The sequence below is a fragment of the Amia ocellicauda genome, chromosome 5, assembly GCF_036373705.1.
Source record: "Amia ocellicauda isolate fAmiCal2 chromosome 5, fAmiCal2.hap1, whole genome shotgun sequence".
In the NCBI taxonomy this organism is placed as follows: domain Eukaryota; kingdom Metazoa; phylum Chordata; class Actinopteri; order Amiiformes; family Amiidae; genus Amia; species Amia ocellicauda.
The window spans coordinates 31549297-31571953 of NC_089854.1; the positions used below are offsets into that span (position 1 = coordinate 31549297).

Here is a 22657-nt window from a genome sequence, read left to right on the forward strand (position 1 = left end):
ATCACCTTTGAGGACAAAATGTTCACTTGCTGCCTAATATATCCCACCCACTGACAGGTGCCATGATAACGAGATTATCAGTGTTATTCCCTTCACCTGTCAGTGGTCATAATGTTATGGTTGATCGGTGTATTCCACTGTAATAAATATCCATCTTTTCACATTTCTGTACGATCTCCACCAGCAGGATTGCTCGGTTACTTCCATACAGCACTGACATAAAGTTCAGCACTTCCACTCTATCAGGAATGTGATCAACCTAAATAGCCCACTTCATTGCATATGGCACATGTCCCACATGATTGCAAGAATGATGGTGGTAATAATAGTAATAATAATAATAATAGTCTCCATGCCTCAGCCCACTTTGATAATCGGAATTCTCCACATAGTTACTCTAATATCCATATATTCATAGTGTGCTTGTTTCTTTTCTTTTGTAGCCTTCACCCCTAATGCACCTAAATGGCCACTGCTTTGTGCCACTGGCCACTCAATCACACTGCGTAATGAAGTTGCCAGGGAAACGGGCTGTGGGAATGTCTCGGGCAGCTCAGTGCAGCCTGCAGCTCTCACCAAAGCATTCCTTTTCACTCTCGGGTGTTTTGTTTATTAAGCACTCCCCCCTCCATTAATTTGTAGCTGTGGATTTAACAGCTTTGTATAAACTGCCGTATTTTAAACCTTGTATTGTGTATTTTTATTTCTCCATATATCAGTACAGCACAACACCGCACTGCTGCTGAACCGGTGCAGTGTTGATTTTGTTAAGATCCCGGGAGATGTGGCAGGTTTTTAGGTCAACTGGAATGTCTTTAATACTTTAATACAAAGTTGACACTTAGTTGAAGGTCTCGCTAAAGTAAAGCTGCAGTACGGAATGAAGATTCAAAGCTAGTCTGAGATTAGAAATATGCTAAGAGGAGAGTAGAGCTTCTTTTTATTTATTTATTTATTTATTTTTGATTTTCCAATCAGCCAATATAATAAGTTGGTGCAAAAAGTAGTTTCAAAAGCCTGAGTATGTGACCAAGCCCCTCAATTTATATTCTGCCAAATGCAGAGTGTAGAAAGATGGTGGATACATGTTCCATTTGATATGAAGCCATTTTCGAGTTTGAGTGACCGACTGAGGTTTTAAATTTCTTCATAATGTCGGTGAATCTTTCTGATTGTGTCATAATTTAATATCGATTGCCAGTGTGCCAAACACATTGCCAGCAATCAGATAAGATGTCTGCCTTGCAAAGCTGTTGCATAATTACATTTGGTACCATACTGCCCTAGCTTCTCCAGATCAGTGTTCTGTGACTCAGAGTGGTATGACCTGCGTTTTACATTTCTGTTTCCCATCATTTTTGTGCCAAGAGGAGAATGCAGTCAAGTGCACATTCATTTGATCAAACAGTGTCTCTCTCAATGGGGGTGAATGACACAATAGACACTGCATACCAGCACTACAGTATTGCGCGTCTCTTTTCCACCCTGCTCTGTTCAAGAGGTTAAAAAAATAGTTAACTGTAGATAATCATTAACTTCCATGTTCACTGTGGCTCATTATCTCATGTAGTACCTTTACAAATACAGCTTTATTTTTCCTACTTTTGATTTGGGTTTCACTCTATGAAATGATGGGCTTACCTCTTTAATAAACTAAGCTGGATAAAAGATTGGATTTTCTTTTCTATTTTTTTCCCCCTCCTCCTTTGCCTCTATCTCAGTGTCCATCTAACAGCTTTGAGATACACACTTGAATGAGACTACTGGAAAAATGTATTGTATGACAATTTAGTCTACATTCATTTAAAAAGGCCACCTTTGTGATAGAGATTTAAAACCCACCGGTTATACACAATAGAGCTTGTTAATGTAGCCACAGATGTTATTTTCAACATGTATAGTCCAGCATTTCATCTCTAAATCAAACATTCTATTTGTTTTATTTATATTGCAACTGGACATCTGAGGTGTAATTACTAGTGTCATACTCCAGGCTCAGTAAACCTTAAGTAGTTTGTAAGGGCACATGGAACATAGAATATTTTCCTTGGGGCCCACTTCCCAGAATTCCTAGTGGAGATTCTGCCTACTTCAGTCCACATTCCACACTTGACACCTGTTTACACTGTGCATTTTGCTACAACATATTCTGTACAGTACAAATGGCTCCATTTATGTAAAATAGGTACAAGTAAGCGGAAACGCAGACAGTCGGGGGTGTTCAAAATAGACTTGCCCGATTTGCTAGCATTCTGATATTAAAAACCACAATACAAACTGGCCTTATCCACAAAAATATATAAAGGGCACAAAACACTAGCCTGAGCAAGTTTCAAATTGCCTCTCCCAGTCTGTTTTGTTCCTTTCCTGAAGCACAGCTGTCAGAAGTTGGCACAAGGGGCCCAGTCTCCACCTGCAGATTCAACAGAAAACCGAACGAGCGCTTATTTAAATGTCAACAGCAAGTAGCAGTGTCGTTTGTAGCTCCTGACAGTTTCCTTTGTGCTCAGAGTCCACCTGTTGCTAGTGAGTGAGTAACTCTTTCTGTCTCAAATTAAACACTGCAGTACAGAATTACAGCCTGGTCCTGTTGCAACCTAGTTCTCAACAATGGCTTCAATGTATAAAATGTTTAGCAGGATCACAGCAAAGGTATAGCGGAACACTCATGAAATGTCAGTGTTTTTTTATTTTTTATGGTGGTAAATCGTGGTCGAATGTTTCTGAAATGCAGTGACTCATTTTTAAAATATAAACCTGAAATAAAAGCATCGGTTTAAGTAGAATTTGTTAAAAGATTAGGTGGGGAAAAAAAGCCACATTCTATACTGACACAAATGTTCCAGGAAAGGAACAATTGTGGACAGAACAGCGCGTTGTGACTGCATCCACACTGGAAACTTATTCCAGTTTTTGTTTTGGTTTGAATGCTTTTGAGATTTGATGGAAATTCTTGTGGTCTACTGATTTTCCTTGATCATAGTCATCACAGGAAAGTTGGAAGATGCAGTAGAATAATATGAATTAATTAGGTTCTTAATTCAATTGATGATGATTATTATTATTAAATGGATTGACCTGTGCAATGAAAGCTAGTGCAAAGCATCTTTCTAAATATTTTCTGGTCAGCATGGGCTTTATAATTTTAGATTTACCACAGCCTCGCTTTCCAATCCACTGCACTATTCAATCCACAGCCCCAAACGAATACCAGAAATATAACTGTGCAGCTGTTCTGGACAGCTTTGTTCAGACTGGCCTCTTGTGCACTTGTTTGCTCTCTTAGAGTTCGGCATCTTCAGGAGGGAGCTCAGTTTGCAAGCCCTATTTAGTTCAGGGAGATAAAGCTAGTAGAGAGGGGAGCTGCCAAAAGGGGCTGGGTTTACAGCTGGGTACGCAATGCTCTTCTGAGAACATCACTCCCTGCCTATCCTCTTCCCCAGCCCCTTTCCTCCCACAGGAACTTGGAACCTTGGAAGATAATTCCTAGGTATTCCCAAGAGCCTCTCCTTGGTCCTGCAAACCCAATGGTGGCTGCAGAAGTTGGCATCTCTTGGCTGTGGTGCTTGCCTGTTTTTTTTTTTTTTTGTCGTCACTGTGACCTGTGTTCTGCCCCTTTATAACTCTACTCTTTTATAAGGTCTACCACGCTCATATGGGTTGACCCTATGCTGAAACCTACCTTGCTTCCTTACCATGATTTCACTGTATTTTACAACATGTTGACCATATTTTAATCAAGGTAAAAGATATTTGACATGGGTGTGTATTGGTGGCTTCCTGTCTGTCTGTAAAGTTGCGGTGTCTCATCTTTAACTTTCCCTGTGGAGTCGCCCCTTTTCTTATGCCTAGGTAATTCTACTTCTCTGGGTTATCAAGGTCATTGGGAGAAAATGTATAAATTAAAAAAAACACTTGAAAGTGCTAGGTGTGGAAACATAACAGCAAGAAAATTGCTCATTTCTGGAAGGGGTTGTTTGGAATCATTCATTAACAAGCCCCATACTTATTGACACTGGCATTGTATGGTATTGCAGCATGATGGGGAAACAATAACAGCTCTTTAATATCTGGGTGATTGTTTGTGGGGGTATAGTCCCAGTTCTGGGCATACTGGTGAGCTAAATCCTTTGTGTTAGACTGCCAGGTGCTAAGATCCCGTGTCTTGTGTGTAGGTGAATGGCATATCTATGGAGGGCAAGCAGCATTCAGATGTAGTGTCTGCGATCAAGAACGGTGGCGAGGAGACATCCCTGCTTGTCGTGGATCCTGACACAGACTCCTTTTTCAAGAAATGCAAAGTCATCCCCACTGAAGCCCACCTGACAGGTAAGCGAGAGATCGACCCGCTGCACCCTGCATATCGGCAATGTCTGCGCAGACCCCCTGCAGCAGTAAATCAAGGCCTCCTCCTCAAACGTGGGCCTAGACCAGACCAAAACCTTGCCTTACCCGTGAAACTCTCACAAACGGTACTCTCAGATGTTTCTATTCAGTAGAACTGGCATCTGACAATATAGGAAATCTGGAATTTGTGGTTTGAAGATAGAGCGAACGTTTAGTGGTTCTAGGCCTCAAAGGAGTTGTCCCATTTGCCCACACTGCAGTACACCTTTGCCTGTTTTGTATCTGTAGTACACCTTCAGATGTCTATAGTATAATAGAGGACAGAGGGGGAGTTGGAGTAAGGTGCCTTGTATGGCAAAAATCAAAATGAGTCGAGGACCAGCAAAACCTCAACATTTGCTATTGCTGTGGCAGAAGATAAAAGGTACCTACTTTGATTTCTCTTCCCTAGGTCGTCAGTTTAGGTGATATTTCTCCAGCTGGTCACACTGTACTTTGTGTGAGATGCAGTACTTTGACACAGGCACAGCCCAAACTCTGCAGGAACATTATACACCGTGCTCAGACTACTGTACAGTACAGTACAATGCTGTGGGCACTGCATAGACGCATGAGCTGGCACGGAAGATATGCAGTATCTATAAGTTCATCAGCATGTACGTGATAAAGCTCTGTAGACAGGAAGCTGTGTCTCAAGGCACTTTACATGGTCAGATTACAAAGGCACATGATTAATATGCAGTACAACTGTCAAGTGAAAATAATCCAGTTTCACAAACATGAAAATTAAATGCAAATGACCACTGCACACAAGTGAGACTAAGGCTGTCTGGTGAAAGGGAGGTGAACTGATGTATTTAGCATAATCACAACTTTATACAATGTTAACAAATGTTCAGTTTTCAGGGCGTGTCTCAACGCCGTTCAGTACACAGAACACATGAGCAGGGATGCCAAGTTCAGGGTTAACAAAGATGACACTGTGGCTCTTTGACCCTCTCATTAAGACCAGTTTGGATCTCCACAAAACATTTCACATAATCTCTCTTTCCTGTTTCCAGTCTCTGGTGTCGGTTGTGTTTAGACTGTTATTTCCTACAGTAAAATACCTTTAAAAGAGGAAATGTACAAAAAACACAACAACCTTAAGATCAATGTGCTTCAGCAGTCTGTCAGCTCAAGAACCCTTTTTTTAAATCGTAAGTTTATTATGTAAATAGTAAAAAATATATATTTTCGGCCAGAACTTTTGGCAGGCGATAATTTCTTTGTGGAAGCTAATCTGAGAACAAGTTTAACTTTCTTCATCTTCACGCCTCTATACTGCTGAGAAAGTAAGTGTAGAGATAAGGTGAATTATCAGATGCCTGCAGGCTTTTCATTGGTCACAGATATTGCAGTTAGGCCCGGAGAACTCCAATCAAGTGATTCAAATATTGTCATGATATGGTTTGTTTGATCACGACCACGGCCGTGTTCTACCTGGCACGACCAGGGGCTTTTGAGAAGAGCAAAGCCGTGTGTTCAGGTGCAGGTGACACAGTGCACAGTGAACAGCTCTCCAGGTAGAGTTCCTGTACATGTCTGCCCAGATCCATGGTGGGAGTGGTCCTGAGATCTGCAGGTCTCTCTCTCGCTGTGTGCAAATGGGTTCAGATGCTAAGTAAGCCCAGTAAGAGAGCTTGGTCTCTGGGCTTTTGTTCTCGTACTCTGGGGTCAACTGCTCCTCTGCCTCCCCTGTCACTGCAACTACTGTTCGGAGAGCGAGTTCTTGGTGGGTGGCTCTGTAAATAGTGGCGGGGAGCCTGCTATTGCCATGGCCAGTGACTTCAGTGACTCAGTGCTAGAGTTAAAAATTAAACTGGGTGGGGGGTAGGGGGGGTTTGGCTGGAGAAGCCTTCTTTTAAGCTTTTTGTTTTGTTTTTCTTCATTTTGTACCAACTTGTAGCCACGGAAACCCAGGGGTGTGGAATTCGTATCACCCCATGTCCGGGACGGCAAGATTTGTTTTACTATTGCACTTTGTGCTTTAGACTATAACTTTTTTTGTATAGCCTTAAGATGAAAATCCACATATATTATAGACTTATGTTTAAATCTAAACTAAAGGGCCATGTTCATCATGTTAAGATTACCACCTCATGAAGGGAGTTGGCAATAAATAATAGTATTACATCTATTTTTGTTAACAGAAATTAGCATTTTCTAAAACCTTTCACACTTTTGTTCTCCTCATTAGGAAAATGGGGGTTAATATAGTCTTATAGTAAAAATAATGTGCATATGACATCTAGTATCTGTGGAAAGCACAGCTCCTGTAAAAATCTGTTAACTAAGAGTTGCAGTACATGCAACATGAAACTATATTACCTCTAAGTAATGTAGCTTCCCCCTTCAGCTTCAGATGACTTGGCTGTACGCATCTAAATACTTATTACGATGGTATGAGTAGTTTATTCTGTAGTATGTAATATGTAGTAGTTGTGTGTTCAAACTATGTAGCAGTTTCTGCATGAATGTATTGAAAGATATATAATGAGTATATATATTTTGTTTTCCTGGTTGTGAATTGTTTAAAGGTATGCTCCAAAAACCGATCATAGCAATTCAATACATGGAAGTTTCTGGTGAGAGTAATTCTCTCTGCCTTCTGACCCCAGCTGCTCAGATAGTATTGTGCAAAAGGAAAGACTCTTTAATACAAATAAAATAAAAATCAATACAGAATTCACAAGTTCCCAGGTTCCCCTGGACAGTAATCATTCTGGAGAGACATGGCATTTTGTCAAAGCTCCCCCAGGCACCGCAACAATGGGCACATTCACTGCGTAACATGATACAAAACCTGCGGGGACATTCAGCACGGTATTAGCCAAACTTATTACCAAATACGTTTTTACCTCAGCAGACCTCTGGGTACATTTTATAAAAGCTACACTTCACAGCCTACAGTTCTTAAAATGGTTAGCTGTAAGTATTTTAACTACAGCCTTGGCCAGTGTGCTGTCCTGTGGCTCTCCTCGTAAGCGTGGCAGAACAATATTTTTCAGTTGGTCTGGATGAAGGGCTACTGATGCAATCCAAGATGCAAAGCAAGGCCGTTGGGAATGCTGAGGCCACTTACTGGTCATTGTGTTTGACAGGGACTTTCCTTCACTAAAACCCTGCCAGTTGTCATTAAGGTGCTAATCCCTTAAACCTTCATTAACGAGTGTTTGAAAGGTAATTTCGCTAAACAAGGGCAAGGGCTATCAACGCTATTTTGTACATTTTTATTTTAAATCTTTAGTTATTATTGTTGTATTTCCACTAAACAGATGGCCGTTAATTAGGAGTCAACTGCTTGCAGGTGCCGCAGTGTGTCTTGGCGGCCACCCCTCCCCACACTGTGAGAGGGAGGTTTGGCTGGCCCCATATCTCACTGACTTTGTGAACATTAACTCTGGCTCAGCAGGAAAATGCCTGCATATGCAAAATGTAGCTCCTTGTTTATTTGAATACATCTTTGCAGTATTCATTAATCGTTAGTTAGTTAGCTTATATTTATTCTTGTATTTTGGTTGTACCAACATCTGTATTTGCTTTTTTCATTTGTAGCTGATGTATCTAGTTTGGTAATGACAACCAGGGGTTTACTTTTCTCTGCAACTCTTTCTTCATTTGAAACCATGTTACTTGCTACAATATTTTACATATAAATGTATTGCTTATAAACCCCAAACCTCTCATTCATCACTATTATGGAGTTGTGAGCTCAAGTAATTCCAATAATTGCCCAATTGAAGTAATTTACCTCTCAATCCTTACTGGTACCTTCTCCAAGGATATATTGATCAGTAAGTCAACTTTCAGAACTAATACTGATAACTTTGGGAATCCCATTGTTCCGACTGAAAGGTGACAGTATTTCCCTGTACATAAGAGCTGGCAGAGTTCAGACTTGTTGCCAGGAAAAGGTTTCAGGGCATGCTTGTGATAGCTCAACAAACGTCCAGCAATTGGAGTTGGTTGTCTCTCTGTCTCTGTCCAGGCCTCTCAGCACAGAGGTAACCCCTGCAAATGGCCCAAGCTGATTGTCCAGAATCGATCAGCTCCTCTACTGGAAAGCTGCCTGCATATTAGAGTTATTAAATACATACCTGGGTACTTATCATTCATCTGTTCCACTTACTAAGATCCCAGATAAACCATGTACACACAAGCTAGTCACAGCCTTCCCTTTTAAGTAGATTGTATGTGGATTTTCCCATCCATTAACCACCCCCCCTGACTCCTCCCTCTGTAATGTTGCTCATTTTCAGTGCACTCGAAAGTCTGGAGGTGTCCACTCCATTTAATTATCCCACTCTCTCTGGGATTTAAGAGGGAACTGTGTGGTTATGTAAACCCACTAATCCACACTGACACGTCCCCCTGTACCCCGGGACACAGTTTAGATGGCTTGCAAGCGAGTGCTTAACCCAGCATTATAGCAGCATCTGAGTGAACTATAGAGTTTGAATTACTTTTGACCTGTGTGACGTCAAAGATGGAAATAAACTGCCTTTATAGCAGTGCTCACTGGGCCCACCTCCTGATCTCACTGTCTTATTGAGATTTGGGTTATTCATCGAACCCTTGGTTAAACTAAGGCCTTTGCCTTTATTGGCTGAGACACTTTGTTTTTTGTTTCTGAAATGGTTAGAGATTACAAATGAGAAAAAACAAACAAAAAATATTTGCGTAAATCTTGAAATCTGTCAATTTTTATGTGCTCAAACCATTCACTGTAATAGATTATTATTCAACCACTGGTTCAACCAAACAAGGGAGAGATGAGCTAGGATAGAAGCCCATGCTTGAATGGTGTCATTTGAGGCATTTTCAAGATTTCAAATCTCAGAATAAAATAAATAAGGTGTTTATCATAAAGACTCACAGAAATGTCTAAATTTGGTTATTTCTAGCTGTGTAGCTGTGCTTTACAGATACAAATCGGAGGGGTGGATGGCAATGGCTTAATTTCCCCTGGTATGTATTACATGGCCTTTCACCACATTTAGATCAATATAGTACAATTCAGAGTAAAATATTCAACTCGGTATCGACACCCATTTTACTTGAATTAATGTGAGGTTACTTAAACCTAAAGACAATTTAAGAGCACAACTTCAAATTTGTACTGCAAGTAGCAGGTGAATTCAGCTGTACTTTGCAACATTTAGGGGTGCATATAAACAGTCAAGCATTCACATTGCTTTCTCTATGCACCTGATGGAAACCAATCTTGCTCCTTTGTGAATGAGATGGAGAGAACCGAACAGCTCAAAAGAGTCACGCCAAGCCAAGTGCTCAGATTGTTTGAAGACACAGTATTAATCATTCCAGTAATATCACAGCCTTGCCCTTTATTGTAACAGCACCCTCCGATTACATTGTTGCTGTTTTGGTTTTGTTTTCATGCCGAATCGTAAGACCTTGAGACCTCAGGCTCGATATCAAAGGCATGATACAGGCATTCCGGTCCGCTCAGTCTCCCAAGTTACTGTGTGCAATGTGCCCAGCGCTTAATGGACAGCACGCTCTCCCCACCCCTCACAAACACACCTTCAGTACGGTACTTTGTGTTTGGTTACCAAGACACTTGAATTAAGTGCCCTGTGCCTCCAACTGTGACTGGATTAAAGAGACCCTGTCTTTTGCCTTGCCCACGCAAACCTATATCTAGGGCTTGCGTTGAAGCCAGGCAGCTATCTGACTCTGTGATTAGAGTTGGTGTTGAAGCAGGGGAAAACTAGCCTAGGAAGAAAGCCATGGAAGGTAAGATGTTTTATCTCAGTTTGTCCATTACTTGGTTCTTGCCCCCAAAACAGGGCTGACTTTATCTGGATCTGTCGATGGGAGCAGCAGTACTTCCTCCCCGGATTAGCTTCCTTACCTTGGAGAGTTCGTTGACCTCCTCCACTACAGATGACCGCAATAGCAGTTTTTTACAAGAGATGGTTTTGTGTAATCATAGCTTAGGGAAGGGATCATTTTCAGGCTGCTCATTTATGTAGGATTTGAGTTTTCCCCAAAAGCCTTGTTTGTAAAAGTGTCTGAAGTTTTTCCATTCCTTTTTTTTATACTGTGTTGAGGAGGCCATTTTCTCCACTGACCCTTTGCTAAACTCTCGATTTGGAGATTACAGTGCTGTTTGCAGTAGTGTTAACACGGACAAAATACCCTGCTTCACTTACTGTGGCGGTGGGGGTGGCGGCAAACTCTGTTCCTGGAGTGCCATGGTGTATTACATTTTCTTTTGTCCCGGGCACTGTTTGAAGTGTTTGGTTATTGCAGACATGTAAATATTTCACTTCAGGTTGCCAAATGAGGAAATGTTTTTGTTGTTGATCAAAACCAATCTTAAAACATTTTGTGAACACTGATGTTTGTTTTTTCTGTTAGCTGAATGGCGCTGAATATACTCTGTTGGCCCCTGCTTGACAGGGTGTTACTTCAGACTGCCCTCCTGCTTCTTAATCAAGACGCACACACAAGAAAACACTTTCTCTGTCACAAGACTGGTTGTAGTTTCGCTCGGTGTAATGTTGATAGACCGTTACCTGCTTTGTTTGATTCGCGAAAGCACAGACATTCTGCCTCTGGTAAATTCAGCGTGAGAGTTCAAAAACTTTTTTAAAATGTTCTGTGCATAATTTACTCTAGTAGTAGGAAGGCTCCATTAAGTGCAGGAACAGAAAGCAGTAGAAGACATCCTCTGGGCGAGGCCTTTGTTTGGAGTCAGTCACAAAAGAACATTTAAAAAAGCAAGAGGACATTACACTTGAAAACACTAGTGAATACATTGTGTGAAGGGCGTCTTGTCACCTCAAGGACTGTGAAGTAAAGCTGAATGGTTTTGGCTGCACAAACTGTGACAACCTCTCTTACACAATAAGATCAATGCTTCACACGACCTATTAAATTATTATAAATCGCACGTCAGGATTACAAACGCATATATTTTACAGTAAACATTTATATTTTAATTAAATATAACAATCAACCCCCCCTTCTCCCTGTTTAATGGTTTGGTCCAGGATCTGCTGTAACTGACCTACAGTAGCCAAACTGTGTTGTGATTTCATGCTAGTTAAACTTAACTATTTATCAAAAACAAATGTACATTATGTGAATGTTGCACCACTAGAATTTAAGTGTCCTGAAAGATTGGTAATGTTTTAATCCTGATAATTCTAAGCAAGGGATGACATTTATACAAAAGATCTGTGATTGGCTGGTTTATATGCAATTTATAATCATACTTAGAGAATATGTATTGGATCGTTCTGTGTGGAAAGGGAGTCTGCAATGGCTTGAGAAGGATAATTAACCTATTAGCTTTGGGCACCTTCCAGACCTTCTACCTTATTAGACTAATTTACTCTCTCGAGCCCTTTCACTGTGTCTTGTATTCCCCCACTGCCAATCATGATACAGCTATCTGCATTTTTGTATCTCTGCAGTACAGCATGGCAACATTACTAATCTGTGAATTCCCTCTGCTTTCAGGACCTTTGCCAGAGCCTGTTGTGAATGGAGATGTGGAGGAGAAGGTAAGAGACTTTACACCCTTTCCATTAAATATAGGAACTGTGCCATTTCCTTATGGGACTGTCCCAGTGAAGGTACAGTCCTAGTCGATCAGCACATGCCAGAGTGAAGTTATACTAGAAACATAATATATCTATATGAAATGCTCTTTGTCTTTTAATCTTAAAGAGAAAAGACAGCAGTGGTAGTACGGACACCCCCCAAAAAACATTAATAATTATAATCATCCAAAACTACATGCTTACTCAGACAAAACATAAAAAGCCTTTTGTACACAATATCGAAAACACAACATTGTGTTTGATTGTTTCTGGTGCCAGAGGCTGCGCATCAATCTGTACAGAGTTGTCCTATTGTCCCTGCTGTGTGAAGGTTCTTGTTGAGGCTAAATCTTTGTGCTGTGGAGAAACAAAAGCAGGGATGGTATCCTGAGAGAGAGAGGACATTACACAGGCTGCCGCAGTCCCGTATGGCTCCGGCCCGCTCGAAAACAGGGGTGGAGTTTCCAAACAGAGGCGACTTTTCCTTATACACAGAGTTCACTAATAGTTCATCGGAGCTCAAAGATTTGGAGCTTCCTGACACTTTAACTGGTGTAACTCTTTTGGTCTGTTTTCTAACCCCACCTTCTCCTAACTAGTTCAGAGTTGAAACCTTATTTGTATTTTCAGTAGAATTGGACAGTGGTCTTTACAATCATATGGCTGAAGATTTTTTGTGATCTTAATCTGAGATTGGAAAATGGGGGGAAAAAAAATAGAAAAATCTGTAAATAGTCTGACATTCATTCTATTCATCGATAGGCACATTAAAGTCTCGCCCAAGGGTTAAAATGGAAATACTCTGCGCCAGTATTATGTAATGCATTGTTAATAACAAAATGAAGCTGAAAACAAACAAACTGCCTTGATGACGTAATCATTCTAGCAGGCCACTGTGTGTGTCACTAGTGACCTGCCCTGTTCCTAGAGAGAGACAGTCCTGCCGGTTTTGTTGGCGATTCAGGCTAATTAAATCAGTTCAGCAGTTCGGATGAAACAAAAACACGATGGCTCTCCAGAGCCGGGGTTGGCCAGTCCTGATCTAAGTAATGTAATGTAATTGTAGGTAATTATGTCTTGCCACCATACATATACAACTGATGATATACAATTTAGGTGTTTTCTCATGGAAATTATACTCTGTCAAGCATCTGGAAGAGAAGCTGTCAACCAAGTGCGTGTGTTTTTTTTTTTTTTTTAAACCTCTGAAAGCCTTTTAATTATCACTCTGTTGAATATCCATCATCGCAGTGGGTGACTGGTTGCGGAGTGATCTGTAATTGGTGCATGTTTACCCAGTGCATCAAATTGAAAAAGTCAAGACTAAAGTCAGCGCTCGTGTGTCACACCAGTGTTTTCTTCATTCACGTGTCTATTTGAAGGATTCCAGCATTGGATTCCATTGAGTACCCCCCACCCCCCCAAAATTGGGCTCGGTTAAGGGCAGGGTTTGTTTATGCCAAGTAACAGCCTACGAAAGGGCTGAAGCACTGTTCAAACCGATGCTCTGTGTTATTGCAGTGTGTGATTGAGACGCACACAATGGTGCTACACAAGTGGGTGGTTGAAAAAGTAGAATAAAACATTGTAATGCATTCCAGAAGACCTCAGTGCTGCTGCTCATAAGTCCCTTTTGTGCACTATCAGCAGATAAGACATTCCAGTGCCGTGGAGTAGGCCTTGAGAGTCCCAGGACAGTTAGTGATCACCAAGCTGTTTTTGGCTGAGTTCTGGGATCAAGTGTGCGCACTCCAAGATAGACACACTCCATCTGTCCTCTCCTTGGACTTTCACAATCGTGATACGTGCTCGAAGCTATCTAATGGCCCCACAAGCAATTTATGTTTCTGGCAGCAATCTTGACAGAAATCTAGTCATCGGTGGGAGCAAGATTTTGAAGGGATTTCCATATTGAAGTTCTTGATTTAAATCTTACAGATTACATATTTATGAGATAGGAAACTGTTACTTTGTTCATAATATGCATGTGAAGTTCTTCAGACTTGTGCAATCTTTCCAAATTATACACCTTGAATGTGAAATAAACAAAAAAAGCTCAAGTCACACTTTGGATGTTTGGAATGTGGTCTCTTTAAACACTGTCAGTGCCCAGGTAAAATGAATAAAGCTTTGTGTAATTACTTTGATTGGAATTCTTGAAGGACAAAAGTCTTTGCTGGGTGTAAAATGTAGGTGAATTACAACTTCCAATACATAGCAGTTTAGGAGATGCTACGGTCTGCTGCCAAAGCCCATATCAGTGTGCACAGTGCTTCAGTTGTCCCCTATACTCCCCATTGTTTGAATTCTCTTTCACTCTGAGTGGATGTGGTTTAACATCTGTGCTGCCCCATCAAGACACCCAGTTTTTTTTTTTTTTCTTCTATTCATTCACTAGAACAGTGCTTTGTTGTAGAGACTGTCTCATTAATCAAGTTCCTTTCCCATAGACATATACCACAAGGAAGCGAAACTGATCAGTTAACACACTACAGTTAAAACTCAGTTCCGCAAGTGAAATTCCACCTAATTGTCAACAAGAAAAATAATTGTTCTAGTTACTTAATTTATTTTTTCCCCTCTATTCTCACACCTATCATTCCAGTGGTCCCGAATGTAACATGGCATTTGGCATCTCTCAACATCTGTAGATCACCGAGCATCAGTTCCCCTTTTTCAATACTCCTACTATGGCACATGACATGACCTAGTACCTGCAGTCCGATAGACAGCTGTGAAAGCTAAAGAAGCCGAATGACAGTTGTTCAACACTTACTACATTATTGTCCCAAGTATTTTCTTATGTAAAACAGCCTTTGAAAATTATGCAAACATCCCGGATTTGTAAGCCAAGGCCCTCGTACTGTAAATGTGTTTTTGTTAACTCTGACTTCCTGCTCTGTAAACGCGCACGCGCACGCGCACGCGCACGCGCACACGCACGCGCACACGCACGCGCACACGCACGCGCACACGCACACGCACACGCGCACACACATGCTGTAGCATTATACTGCAAAGGCCAGATTAATAGCAGGTGATTAAGAGCTTTGCATTTGGAAATCCACTGCGGATCCATAACCAAAGGAAGAGGTGGGGGGGGGGGAATTGTAACACGCTATAGATTAACTAGGGGCTAAAAGCGGAGAAAACTGCAACTACTTTTTTTCTTTCCCCAACATATCATTGTAAATTTCTTCTGATCCATTTCATAATGATGAAATGTCTTTATTTTATTTTTCATTATTGTTCATGATAGAGTAGAGCTCCAGAAGGACAAACCAAACCAAACGCCACGTATTATTCATTTAGGATTACTAGACGAAATTCCCCTCAATTGCCCTATAATCTACAATGAACCAATGAAGTGCTGTTCTAAAATCCCTTTAGATTGATTTACAGCTCTGGAAAAAATTGAGACCACTGCACATTTTTCTTACATTAGCATCTCTACATGTATGGCAGCCATTCCAGTCCATTCATATTTTTATTTGGAATTTGGGAGAAATGTTGTCAGTAGTTTATATAATAAAACAAAAATGTTCATTTTACCAGAACACATACCTAGAAATAGTAAAACTAGAGAAACTGATAATTTTCCAGTGGTCTCTTAATAATCCCACATCTACTCCCTTGTCGGTCTGTGTAGTTGCAGTTGTCAAACGCTAATCTATCTGATTTACGGAAGAATGTAACCCAGGGTGAGAGTTGGGACAAACTGGTTATCTTGTCACCAGCAGCAGAACTAGCAGATGTTCTCCAGCCATTGGATTAGATATGGGAGATTGTCTGGGTACACAAATCCAGTCGCTGGCAAACCCAGGCTTTTTTTTTTTTTTTTTTTTTTTTTTTTAAGTAGAGTGGGATTGTGTACTTTGACGAGTGTGAACAGGCTTTACTTATACACACAGGACAGACCCAGGACCTTAATCATGACAGGTGACCTACCAATATAGGCGTGGAGCTTTGCCCATGATCGTCCCCCTGCTGTGTGTTGAGCCGCTGGCTGTTTTGGTATTGTGCCCATAGCAGTTCCGAAAGAGTTCTCCATTCGCCTATGCTGTGACTTGGCCTGTATTTCGGTGTCAATGGTAGCCAGTCTTTGAAATAGGTTTAATTACTTTCATAACCCAGGGCTTTCTCGAAAGGCCTAACACTCTTTCTGAAAGGAAACTGCAGGAAACTAGACATGCTCATTCAAATAAGCTTTTTTTTTTTTTTTTTTAACTGTTGTAGCTGAATGAGTCAACAAATAACAACCCAGATATATTTTCCAACTGTCTGTGATCAGCTTGCTTGGGAAGAGAACAGTTACCAAGTTACCAATTTAAAGGCTTTCTATAGGTTAACCTTTGTTGTTTTCAGCACCTTTAGCCAATACATTGAACAAAAGTATTTGTAGATTGCTGGAGTTCTGCATCTACGCCCATATTTGTTAAGCAGACTCCGCCCCCCCCTACGTGTAAAAGTGAGGGGCCGGAATAAGAGTGTGAGAACAGCCTAGACATGGTTGAGATGCAAATAGTCTTGAACCCTGAACCTTTTGTGTTTTGTGTGACATGTTGCAACTGTAGTGTGGTTGGGTTTACGAATGGGGAAATCAGGATAAAAAGGCAGTATTGTGATGATAGCAGTTACAAAACCACACACACCTCCCTTTCACAACAGTAAAATACATTCCAAATTACTTTATATCATATCAAACTAGGTTTGAAGGTAGTAAATGTGTGAACCGGATCAATTGAAGTGTTGGTGGCAATGACTAAAGGCTGCTGCTTTTTATGTCTTGGAATGTAATGCTAAATGTTAATATCCTTCAGCCTGCACTGTAGAAATCACTTTACTAATCCCTTTGTGGCATTTCCATATAATCCCCCTGCAGTTGCCACATACTGGATGGTTGAGTTCCACAATGCCATAACTGGCATGCCAGCCAAATGTCTCTCTAGACATAGAGGTCTTGGGGCTCTTACTAATATGGCCCTGAACTTTATATTTCTTTATGGATGCCGATGTCTCATACAGGTACAGTGGCATATAGTAGTACATCACACCCTTGTGAGTTGTTTTACATCATCACTGTTATTGTATCTTATTCTCTGTTATTAAGATGGACACATTACAATTAAAAGTATTGTAGAGAAGAGGGGGTCTAGGCACAGTAATCTGAAAATGAAAAAAAAAAAAAAAAATCTGTGGAGAATACATTGTGCTTAGCTACAGTGCTCACATACAGAAAACAGTAATTTTATTGAATTACGTTCTTATCTGTACTGTGCTGACCCGAATGTTGGAGATCTCTTCTGAGTATCGCTTCTCAGTATAAGGTTTTAAGTCCCCCTGAATGAATTAACTGAAGATTAGTTACAAAACCAGACAGAGGAGTAGTGTAGAGCAATGCTCGTTTTCAAGAACTAGAAGTTGATTGAAATGAGGCCAATTGACAAGGAGTAACATTTTTATGATTATCAATGTCAATTTGATGGCTTTTGGCCTTCCAACCCACACTCAGAGAAATGTATGTTGAATATTTGAATCACACTTGTTTGTGTTTTACTTTAACCTCAGAACAACAGACCCAGTGAGACAAAGCCTGTCAGCTTGCCTTTTTCTTTATTTCTCTGTGCGTGTGAAAGCAGCTTACACCTTGAGCTGTGAAGGATGGCGATTTACATACTGTTGGCAGAGGGAGGGAGAGAGAGAGAGACATTATTTAATTCTGGGCTGTGTGGGAATGGTGTACAGCTCACAGCTCACGGAAAAACATTTCCCACTTGTCTCAATAAGGAGCGGATTAGATCCAGAGGCAGCCACGCCCTCATAAGGGCTTAGAAATGAGAGGCAGGCCTGCATAGGTGACGGCAGGAGAGGGGACAGTGGTGCTGTGTTGTTCTGGAGGGATTGGAGGCCCTTTAAGTCCAGAGCTCACGTGGGATTAGAGCCCATATAAATTGTACAGCTCAGCTTCAGAACTGTAGGCTGACGAGAGCAACCTTCAGACCCCTGAGTGTTTTGTGACTGACGAGTCCACACCTATGTCACTCGGCCACTAGCAGAGCAGGCTGGCTGGCTGGCTGCCTGGCAACCCTGTGGGACTGTAGTGGCCTTCTTCACAATTTAGGTCAAACTGCCCCCGTGTGGAGCAGCTGCAGAACTACACAGTGCCAACATTTTGGCCTTTAGTTACATAAACCTACTTCAATGTTCTACCTTAACAAATAGTGTCACATGTTATTTAAACCACCGTTATTGTTTTATTATGTATTTATTTTTAAGTGAGGGACTGCCATGACAGCTCCTAAGTTTCAAACAACACGAAAATTGGTCAAGCTATAAATTAAATCATGATAGGAAATTCATAATACATATCAGCTGTAAATCCAGAACATTCTCATAGGCTGTGATGGAAGGTGTTTATGAACCAGAGTAAATTGGAGTACTTGATAAGGCTCTTATTGTTACAAAACATCAGCCTATTACAGAGTCAGTTGAATGTTGTATTGTAGCACCACTATTAAAATTTTGTTTCAGATAATCCTTTGCACATCATAACCAACTCAGTTGGTTACATTTGTGTGGTAACCTAATACTGCTTCCCTAAGACAAGGTTTGATTTGTTTTTCAGTTAGAGATGGATCGTTTTGTGTGTTTGTTACAAAATAGAGTTCATATGAATTGACTTTCTTTGTCTTTTGGAGGAAATCAATTGGGGTGGTGGGGGATTGGGATGGGTGTTTTTCTTTTTTTCTTATGTAAGGTTTTATGAAACTGTTGTATTTGCTTTGTTTGTGCTCAGAGCTGAAGGGCCCCCTCCTTTGTGCCGGCCCTGCTCCTCACCTCTCTCCCTCTCCCTCTCAGGCCAATGGGAAAGTAGCTAAGGAGCCAGAGCCCAAAGTATCAGTCAGCCCATCTCCTTCCACCGCCTCCTCCAACACCTCTCTCAGCAGCGCCCCCGCCAGCACCCCTGTCCTGGAGGTAAGAGCCCTCTTTGCTGTCATCCCCTGGTGAAATACAGGGATTTGAGTTTGCCAGGAAAAATAAAGCCTGTGAAAACGCACACAGTAATATGTACTCTAGTATATTGGCAGAAACTACAGATTTCCAACTGAGGCTTACTATACAAAATCCAGGTATACAAAATGAAAGACTGTCCTGCCAGGTATGTCTCCTTGTGACACACTAATGGGTAATTGATAATGCACATGTAGTGCATTGGTAGTGTGCCTTTACACAGCAAGCACCTCATATTAAATGGATCCTGGGTTTTCCTTATCACTTGTTCCTGTTAAAATCTCCCACACAGCTGTCAATGGCATATTCAAAACCCGTCTCCCGAGGCTTCTCCAGTCTGCCCTGTTAAAAGCATGCATGGAGTATCGAGTTGCTTGCTTGTAGAGGGTGTACTTTGTTTTAACCGGGGCCCTTCTGAGGCCGTTTTGAGGCTGGAGCCGATTAGACACTTGTAGTACATCATGAACACATACTCTAGAATTTAAGCCACAAACAAAGGCAGGCCTGGGTTAGAGAACAGACAAACCCAAATGCTCACTGAGTCGCTAACCGAGTCGCTCACCCAACACTTTGCTTTTGAATGGGTCCATGCGAGGGAGAAATGAACACAAACGCAGTTTCATTTGAACCGGTGACTGAAGTGGAAGTGGCTTTGGTGTGGAGAGTGAAACGCTGTGCGTCAATTTGTGTCCCCCCCCCCCCCCCCCAGGAGAAGCCCGAGGACAAGGACTCCGGGGTCGACCCCGCTCTGAGTCTCACCCTGTCCCTGCAGCAGGCCAAGGAGCGCGCTCACCAGAAACGCTCCAACAAGAGGGCCCCGCAGATGGACTGGAGCAAGAAAAACGAACTGTTCAGCAACTTATAAACAGTCTTCCTAGATTTGTATTTTTTAAAGAAGAGAGAAAAAAAAAAAGAAAAAAATCTTGCTTTTTTTCTTCTCCATGATTTGTACTCCCAAATTGAAATCTTAATTTTTTTTTTTTTTTTTATGATTTTTACTAGAGAAATGTCAACAACTGAAGAAGGAAATGTTAACAGTATTTAAACAGGGAAAAAAACATGGTAGAAATTATTGGAAGAGTCTTTATGTATACAGTATATACATAGATGATATATATCACTTGTAAACAAACAATCAGTATAGTATTCAATGAATGGGAGATGTAATAAGTGACGCTGGAGTGTTTATGTTGCCTAGTAGCCCCACTACTTCTAATGGCGGGAACACTTTTTCGGTAGTATTGTTTGCGGTTTGGCCCTCGTCTTTTGGGCAGGATTGTTGTTCTAAAACGAGTGCACTTTCTGTTAGTGGTTTGTGGGGTGTTCTTGTGTTTCCTAGCCTTTTGTTTCTTGGTAGGACTCTCATTTCTGTTATTTAAGCTATATTCAACACCCTGTCAGGCAGGGTGGGGCAACGGGATTGGTAATTTTGGCCCTGGTTATAAAGCAAAGTGCCCACCTGAACGTACTTTATTGGGGAACCACTTTTATTTTTCTCGTGGGCAAATACACTTTTGGCTGAGCCACCTCATACCCCACGATCTTGATCTAGCATCTGGTTAACTGAAAGACAGGAGGACAAATTAAGCCTCTAAGGAACAATGGTGTGAAAAGTCTTAAAGTTGTATAATCTCTCAACTAAGATATATATATTTTTGTTTTTTTATTTTTTAAATCAAAGCAATTTTCTCCTGATACGCTGGTGGAAGACTACATTGTTGAACATTACAAAACTATAATTTTATAGCTTCTCGTTGTCGTCGTCGTCGTCGTTGTCGTCGTTTTTCGTTCTTGAATGTTGTAAATTTGGAGATGTGATAGTACAGGGGCTACCAGTGAGTTGGTTTTTAGAATTAAAGTAAGTTACCCAGGGTGGTGGAAATAAAGGAGGGCAAACTGTAGGTGGATTATTCTGAGGGTAGAATGATTGGATTCACATACAGAATTATTCCCCTGTGTAACAATGGGTTAAGAGTGGAATAAGAAATACAGGAGTGTACGGTGTGCTGAAAATTAGACCGTATTTTGGATTGTCAGAGAGATGTCCATAAAATAAGGCACCATTTGGTTGAAATTCAAGCATGGTTTTAATTTTAGGGGCATGTTCGGGGATCTGTTAATTGTGTATCCTGACACAAGTCTGTGCTCTCCCTCTCTCCCTCTCTTTCTCTCTTTCTAATATATATTCCTAACATTTATCAGGAGTATGTGCTTACTAAAGCAAATTTCACTGCTGGCAGTATTGATTTATCTGGCTAATGCATTTCACCATTAAGTCCCACTTGAAGACCGTTACGGCATTTGAACTGCATTTCAGCTACTATAATAATACACAATGTTTTTTCAGTGTGCAACTTCAGCACACTGTTAGTATATTCATCTCATTGGGGAGGAAATTGGACTGTTTTAGGGATATGTTGCATGGGGACATTTTCTCTATTTGTGTAAAAAAGGATCAATGAGCATGTTTTAACATTATTTTTAGGTTTACAAACACAGTGGGGATGAAATTTAAATTGTTTAGTCCAGGTTTCTCTCTCATGGTCCAAGTTGATTTCAACCATTATACTGCATTTTTTTGTTTGTTTGTTTTGCCTTATACAAGTGAATCAATTAACTTGTTAACCTGACAATCAAAAAACCACTAGGATACCATGGTTGATGGACCAAAATTGGTTGTTTGAACCACTAACAGCCTGGTTTTACCTGCTTCAGGCATACTAGAGTAATTTGGCACTGTTGCATAATACCATAGTATGACATAATAATGCATGTGGAGAAACTATGAACCTGTATAATTTCTCATATCGGTTTTATTTTTTTTGTCATTTTTTCTTCTTACTGCCTCTGGCTTTGTTTTGGGGAAAGTAAAACAAAAAAACTAACAAAAAAAGACACTTTTTTTTTTTTTTTTTTTTTTTGTTCCCTTTTAAATTTTTATATAAGTGAAAAATGTGTTGTGATTAAGTGCTGTCTGTTAAAATAACAAGCCTTGATGCTTTGTCTTTAGATTAGCGAGAAACCTACTGCAGCACTGCAATGCTAAATATGATTTGTTTTCTTTCTAGGATTTTGTTCAAAGCTGAATTTTAGGGAGGTGATTCAGAGGCTGTATTATTTGTATATTGATGAGAGGATTAATAAAATATAGATCACATATCTTTGTGTAGTTTTGGCCTTCTGTCCTGTGTAGAAGACCGGGGTGTTGGATTTGACGTCACTGCCAGCCTTGTTAAGATGGAAGGTTTATTAGACCTGGGGTTGATTTACAATTGTCGTTTCATATCATTCATATAACCCATCAATTGTAGTTCAATTATAGTTGCTTACTGACAATTTACAGTCTACAGAATATTAATTGATGCCTTTGTATATTACTTGTAATTGTATAGTATAACTGTGATTGAACAAAACATCACTTTAATTGCAATTCAGTCCCACAGATACTCCTGTGATTTATATTTCTGATTCTGAGCGGCCCCAGATCTGTCCACAACATCCTAGGGCCTTCTGGGAGACTGAAGCTCTCACTCTTCCCAGCATTGAGCATTCGCACCCATAAAAATACCCTTTTACGACTAAAAAGGGGTGATTTGGTGCCACACAGAATGGGAGGTAAGAATGATTTCCGCTTTGCTTTGTGTATTGTCTGATGTTTTTCATCTCGTTATCTCGGCATTTGT

General features: G+C 40.7%; 1 protein-coding gene across 1 annotated transcript in view; it reads left to right on the plus strand.

Annotated features, from left to right (window-relative positions):
• The window catches only part of nherf1b (NHERF family PDZ scaffold protein 1b), a 60381-nt gene extending 40411 nt beyond the window's left edge, over positions 1–19970 (plus strand). The window contains exons 3-6 of the mRNA XM_066704780.1: positions 4176–4329; positions 11881–11924; positions 18822–18938; positions 19684–19970. Of these exons, the coding sequence (XP_066560877.1) occupies positions 4176–4329; positions 11881–11924; positions 18822–18938; positions 19684–19839 (471 nt within the window). The 3' untranslated portion in view covers positions 19840–19970. The remainder of the gene's footprint in view (positions 1–4175; positions 4330–11880; positions 11925–18821; positions 18939–19683) is intronic.
• Positions 19971–22657: the final 2687 nt, after the last annotated feature.